The sequence below is a fragment of the Amblyomma mixtum genome, chromosome 2 (assembly GCF_055824585.1).
Source record: "Amblyomma mixtum isolate Tamu chromosome 2, ASM5582458v1, whole genome shotgun sequence".
Taxonomy (NCBI): domain Eukaryota; kingdom Metazoa; phylum Arthropoda; class Arachnida; order Ixodida; family Ixodidae; genus Amblyomma; species Amblyomma mixtum.
Genome location: NC_143013.1, coordinates 172,838,020 through 172,844,497, shown reverse-complemented (window position 1 = coordinate 172,844,497; position 6,478 = coordinate 172,838,020). Strand labels below are relative to the sequence as shown.

The window sequence follows — 6,478 nt, the reverse complement described above, 5'->3', positions numbered from 1 at the left end:
AGAAATTCTAGAGGCCCGTGTACTGTGCGATGTCAGTGCACGTTAAAGAACCCCAGGTGGTCGAAATTTCCGGAGCCCTCCACTACGGCGTCTCTCATAGCCTCAGTCGCTTTGGGACGTTAAACCCCCTAAACCAACCAACCGTAATTAATATTCATACCAGTTTTTAGAATTTCGAAAACGCGGTTACCCCCGCTGCTCTGGCACAACATATTTTGGCCATTTCGATTAGTTAGTGCACTGGGGAGGATGCTTTGCCTGTGAGCTTTTTGAAAGGGCGTCTATTTTGGCGCACTGTACCCCAAGTTTGTTGGGTCACCGCGCCCTGGCCGGGTACGCGCGTTTTAGTTGGTTGGTTGGCCTCAAGTGGAATGGCACATACCCACTACGGGTGAGTGGCCAAGACACGGGCGGGGAACTGTTGTTGTTGTTGTTGTTGTTGTCCTCTAGATAATGGCGCGTACCCACTGCGGGGGATTGGCCAAGACACAGGCGGCAACTGATAGGTGCACAAAATGTTAAACAAGAAAATAATGGTGGTGAAAATAAAATAATTATGATAATAATAGCAATTAGGAAATAAATGAAAGGTTCTCAGATGTGTAATTGAAATAGGCTAAACAAATGCTGTGAGATCGGTGACTGAAATAGAGAACGGGGCTAAATATTCCACGTTTCAGAAAGCTTTCGTTCCAGAGAAATATTGATCATGAGAAAGAGCAGAGCTTAAGACGGCAGCCGTTTAGTGTCTGTAAGGAAGTTTTGCATGGCGGAGAGCACACTCCAGTTGCTGTGCCCAAGGGAGGAAGCGCCAAGAGGCAGAGCAACCCCGGCTGACAGACTTAGACCAAGCTGTCGTAACGGAAGCTCCAGCAGGCGGCTCCGTAAAGATGAGAAACGGCGGCAGGTCAACAAGAAATGATCTATCGTTTCGGGTTCTCCGCAAAACGGGCACAATGGGGAGACCGCCAGACCAGATCTATAAAGGTAGAAGTTTAAGTGAGGCACGCGACAACGTAGACGCGTGAAGGAAACCTCAAGCTTGCGTGATCGCCATCCTTTACTGCACCACGGGTATGGAAAGAGGAGCGTTTATAGAGGAGGAAAAGGAATAGTAATAGGGTATAGATAGATCTAAGGAAGACGAAGAACAAAATCTTTCTCCGTGTTTTTTGTTTTGTACAAATTTTAGCTCTGCGTCCCAAAATTTTAAATTAAATATACTGCATTCCCTGTACATGAGTGCGTTTGTATCCGCTATGCACCCTGGCCAATCCCCCGCCGTGGGTATGTGCCATTCAGCCTGAGGACATCATCATCATCATCATCTGCGCCGTGTGCCATTCTGTCAAAGGCTACAACAACAACGCCATTGCCTCTTTGCATTCAAACAGCCTATCGAATGGCCATGATGTCGGTGAAGATCCGTGAAGACCTCAAGCACAGCACTTTGTTCTCGCGGCTGCTCTGCACGGTAGTCACGATCACGGTGATGTCGCTTCTGGTCTCGCTGCTGCGTCCCTTGCGGACCGCCACCAGCTTGACACCCCTTGCGCCTGCCGAGCTGCCAGCCTACGTGGGTGGCTGGTCGGCACAAGGAACTGGCTTCCGCTACCGCTGCGACCAGGCGTCCAAAGACGCCCGCGAGGCCATCAACTACTACGCCGACCCGTGCGAGGACTTCCATGCTTTCGCCTGCGCCGCAGCTCGAGGGAGCAGCCAGAGACAGGTAACGTCTTTTTCTCTTGCTGCAGAGACCACCAAACTGGTCTTATTTTCTGTAGCAAAACTTACCAAGATGAACAGTGCGGTCATGTATAGCAGTAAGCTCCAGCCGGAATTTGTGAGGCTTTTCTATCCAATTCGAAGCAGACGTCCACCCGGGCGCCGAGCTCGTGTGCAGCGTTGGAACATTGACCCAAATGCCGTGACCCATATTGAATCACTAGGCTTGTTCTCCGGCATCAAAACTCGCTCCTAGAAGTTGATGTTGTTTTCGCTCTTGGCAGTAGTGATCAGCCATGTATGATGCCATATTTGGAATGATATTATATTTTAGCTTTGAGCGGGGATTAGGCGGGAACTATATCAGTTCTGAAGGGGAATATAAACTTAAAAGGCGAAGGAATCGTTAAAAACTGCAACTATTCAAGTTCAAACGGACGCTCATCTTGGAGATTGGTCCGTGGTTGCGTCTGTAGCTGGCGTCCCATATATCTTGTGACTAACCTGTGCACTAACCGATCGGGATGCTCGCGTCTTTCCATCGTTTCGTCCGCTAATGTGGTTAGTGCGCTGGTGGTCCTTTTGCAAGTTATAGCCAATGCAATGTAGCAGTTTTAATTAACGTGATCTCAACGTAAAAACAACTCCGAGGGCTATAATTTTAACTACATGGAGTTTTTACTCTTGCCTCAAAGTCTCTGTAGGTAGCCGCCGTTATTTTAACTGCACCTTCCTGCATATGTGGCTTCCATGATCGGCTTACAGCGCTCAACCTAACCCTCAGGAGCCGGACATCAAGCCACTTAGCCACTACGGCTGATGTGCTTTTGCAAGTTTCTGTCCGTCGGGAACAAGGAGAGTCCGACTGCATCAAAACTTAATGACACTTTAGAGCACCCATGAGCATTGCTGAGCCGATTTAGGTACACAAATTCTGATCTTTTTCTACAAAGAAGACCAATGGTTTAAAGTCGCATTATGTGCGATGCGCTTCTTCATGTTCTGAAACGAGACCTGAAATGTTACGACCTCCTTTAAAAATATAGCTGTTTAGCTGAATTTCTTTGTGCAGGTGTGATCGTAGTATGTTGTCCAAAAACTGGATAGCCTTGGTAACAGAAGACCGAAACGGGCTCTCTTGTCACTGCCTGATCAGTGGTCACGCGATCTGGCGAGCTCTGAAGGGGTCGATATCAAGGGTACAGCACAGGTATCCCTTATTTTTTTTCCCCTCCGGAACATGCCTAAATGTATATGACTTTTCCCAGCTCATGTTGCATGGTATTTTCTTTTCCTTTCTTCCTCTGTAATTGGTGGAACCTCAAGACAAAAAGAGGGGACGCTTAAACTCCGCCTTAAGTGCATGACGCGATAGCGTGTGGGCGTAATTACCGTATATGCAGAAGGTAATTCTCTATTTTATAGATTCATAGATCCCTGGCAGTCCTCATACTTTTCCTAGCGCAGCGGTGCAGCGGTTAAGCGATGCGCCACTGCCCTGCGATGGCAGGCGCTTATAGCGGTGTGCTGTGTGTGGCCCATGTTTCTCTTCCCAAGTGACCAATCATTAATTTAATGGTCACCTACCACGGTGGGCAGTTTGCTCACTATCCGATGGGCAGGTTGTGATGGCGTTTCAAGGTCACATGACCTAGGTGGCCAACCTGCCTCCTGAATTGCTCTCTTGACGCCGCCTGCCATTCATGCTCGTGATGTTGCACACACGTCGATACCTGGCTTTAGCTACCAGAGTGAAGCTGTCGCTTCAAAAACAAACAAAGCATGGTAAACTGGAAACAGGCTCAGCGGGTGAAGTTCAGAGCACAGAGCAGTGATAGCGTCGCTGTGGCCTAGAAACACATGAGCTGCTTTCTTGGTTTCCCATTCCTACCGTTTCAGCCTGGCGAGGAGAGCGAATTGCTCAAGCAAGCGTTGACCAAGCTGTCCTTCCGCAATGAGAGCCAGGACGTGGCCGTGCAAGCGGGTGCGCTCTTCAACTCGTGCCTCGTTACGCCCTTTTCCCTGTACTCCACAGTGGAACAGAACATGCGTGACATCTTCAACATCACCAAGCTCACGAAGGAGGCCCTTTTGAGTGAGTTAATCTACCTGGTACTTTCTCTCGCGCATTAGCAGAGTTTGACGCAGCATTCTATTCTCGCTGATCGTGTTTAGAAAGGTAGCGCAGCTGTCCTCTTCAGCGGCGCTGTGACCGCTTCAGATCTGGAGTGAAATTGTTCCTTTTCGAAGCACTAGAATGGATTCGTGCATCGTACGCGGCAGACCAAAAGTAATTCAGTTTTATCGCTACATTACACCGTGTGTAGTGTTTCAAGCGTTGTACAAATTGTGTCAGTACTAAATATTTCTTATTGTGCGAAGAACATGAGCTAGAAATGTGGTAGTTTGTTCACCAAAAGATTCTGCGGTGAGTACAGAGTGTTGTCTCTTGCGGAACTTGGTTTATTGCGCGAAAAAGGTGGCCATCTTAGCAACAACATGAACTGGTGGGCGAGTTGGTCTGACATATCTAGTGAAGCATATATGCTGTTAGCATCCGGAATAAACATTTGTTGTCAGTTCAGCGCTGTGTTTGTCCTCTTCTTCCCTTGGCCTTGTGCCGTTGCGCTGCTTCACTAGATACATCTTAGCAACCTAATAGCGCAAAGCTCACGAGACTGCGAAGAGAGAAGACGCAAGGACCCCATATCTCAATGCCCTTTATTAAAAAGCCTTCTCACTTGGAAAGGAGAAATCGCATGCCCAATATCATCTTACCACGGGGCATTTGAAAGATGAAAATCAGCAGCAATAATTATTACCAGGAAAACCACCTCTGTTGGGTTTACTTGCTGAACGGCTGTGGTAGTGAATGCTAGCATGTAAGTGCAGCAAAAATTCTTTTTTCACATATCGGACCTGAAACGTACGGTAAGCGTAAAGCAACAGCAATGCTGCAACGATGTCGAAATAACGCGCGATTTCATTTCCTGTCCCTCTATGGTTGCAGGGTCGATAAGGACTCCGCGAGACATCTTCAACTTCTCGGCGTTGCTTTCTCACAACTACGGAGCCAAACCATTCCTGTCTTTCGAGCCCAGTGCAAGCAAAATCCTGACAATTCGCTTTTCGAGACCATTCTCTTCATATCTGAACAAGAACGCCACCGAAGATATCTTTATGAATGTGGTAGAGCTTTTCTACGTCGACAAAAAGGCACGCTTGGACGTTGTGAACACCCTCATATCTGCCGACGAAGAAATGAGCAAAGCTTTGGCAGAGTTTAAAATATATAAGTTATCTTCTAAAGCTCTCACAAGAGTCACTGAAGAATATATCAGCCCCATTGAATGGGAAAAAATTGTAGAGACGTACATTTCGCACAATGTACGAAGTTCAGAGGAAACAGTGGAGGACATTGAAGGAATGAAAACAGTTTTCAATGTTCTCTTCAGCCGACTCAAACCAGAAGAAGCTGTGGTTTACACAACGGCCCATGCCCTTCTGCCAAAGCAGGTGGTTGAACTGCTTCAAGAAGACAACCGTTCAGAAGCTTGCCTTCGATTGGTCAGAAATCTGTTCGGAACCGTATGGGAGGACCTGGAGACCTACATATTGGGATTCTTCGACGATAACCACGAAGCCGAGTCCGTGGCCACGACGGTCCTTTCCACGCTTAAGACGATGTTGTCCACTCACCCAAGGTTCGCTAACGAGGAAGAAGCTCGCACGGCTCTTGTGAAGCTGGATAAAGTCAGGTTCGACATGCCATCGACGAAGGACTTCGTTCCGTCGCTGGGAAAAAGCACACCAAATCTGAGCTACGTGGGTGCTAATAGCCTGTACCGGAACGTTCTGTTGTCTCAGATGAGTCCGAGGCCAACCACAGGCATCGTGAAGAATGGAACTGATAGAAGCCGGGGCAGATCCGGTCTTTCCACATCGCGTGTGGCCCTACCACAACAGTATTTCAGGCCTTTGTCTTTCTGCCATGGCCAATATAACCAGCTAAATTATGCCACACTTGGTACGGAGATAGCCGCCGCTCTACTGCGCTACGTTAGTGAACCACACGACGAAGTGCCGCTATTCCCATCGCACTCACCCACGAAACGTCACATCTTCTCTGCTCTAACCAGCAACATCACGGCGTGCCTCGCGAGTGAGTCCGCGCATCTGTCATCGCAGAAAGCGATCCAGCAAGTGGCGTTGCAAACAGTCGCCTTCCAAATTTCTCTGGAAGCCATGAAATCTCGCGCTATTGCTCGCACTCGCTCTGATACCTCTGAAGGGCCTCCCGACGCTCCCGCGCGGAAGCAGACGTTCTTCGTGAAGTACTGCCAAGCACAGTGCGCCAAGATTCAGGATCGCTCGGGCGTAGCAACGCTGGACGCAGTTCACGCCTGTAATCTGGTGGTGATGAACTCTCCTGAGTTCACGCGGCTCTTCCAATGTGAACGGGGCGACCAGATGGTTCCCGCCAAGTACTGCTTGGTGCTATGAAGAGGGGTGACACGATTTCCTTCCTATGTTTCATTAGTGGCAGATATTTTGAACTCTAAACGACTAAATTAAAGGTTCTGTGGCCTAGTCACTAGGCATTACATCTTTAAAACCAAACAGGTGCTGTTTTCAATGACTGTTCTTCGCTTATTGTTTTTTCTAGGCAGAAATTTCTTTGGAGGAGAAATTCTAGAGGCCCGTGTACTGTGCGATGTCAGTGCACGTTAAAGAACCCCAGGTGGTCGAAATT

At 48.3% G+C, this 6,478-nt stretch overlaps 1 protein-coding gene across 1 annotated transcript; it reads left to right on the top strand.

The window, feature by feature from the left end:
• The first annotated feature begins 1,402 nt into the window (after window positions 1-1,402).
• LOC149361670 (uncharacterized) lies at window positions 1,403-6,228 on the top strand. Its single transcript, XM_089569562.1, has 3 exons — window positions 1,403-1,729; window positions 3,625-3,820; window positions 4,736-6,228. Exons 1-3 carry the CDS (start codon window positions 1,403-1,405, stop codon window positions 6,226-6,228), a joined length of 2,016 nt encoding a protein of 671 aa, XP_089425688.1.
• The last annotated feature ends 250 nt before the right edge of the window (window positions 6,229-6,478 follow it).

Coding starts and splice junctions, on each gene's coding strand:
- LOC149361670 (XM_089569562.1), top strand. CDS start 1,403: ATGGCCATGATGTCGGTGAAGATCCGTGAAGACCTCAAGCACAGCACT. Junction 1,730..3,624: donor GAGGGAGCAGCCAGAGACAG/GTAACGTCTTTT, acceptor CTACCGTTTCAG/CCTGGCGAGGAGAGCGAATT. Junction 3,821..4,735: donor CACGAAGGAGGCCCTTTTGA/GTGAGTTAATCT, acceptor CTATGGTTGCAG/GGTCGATAAGGACTCCGCGA.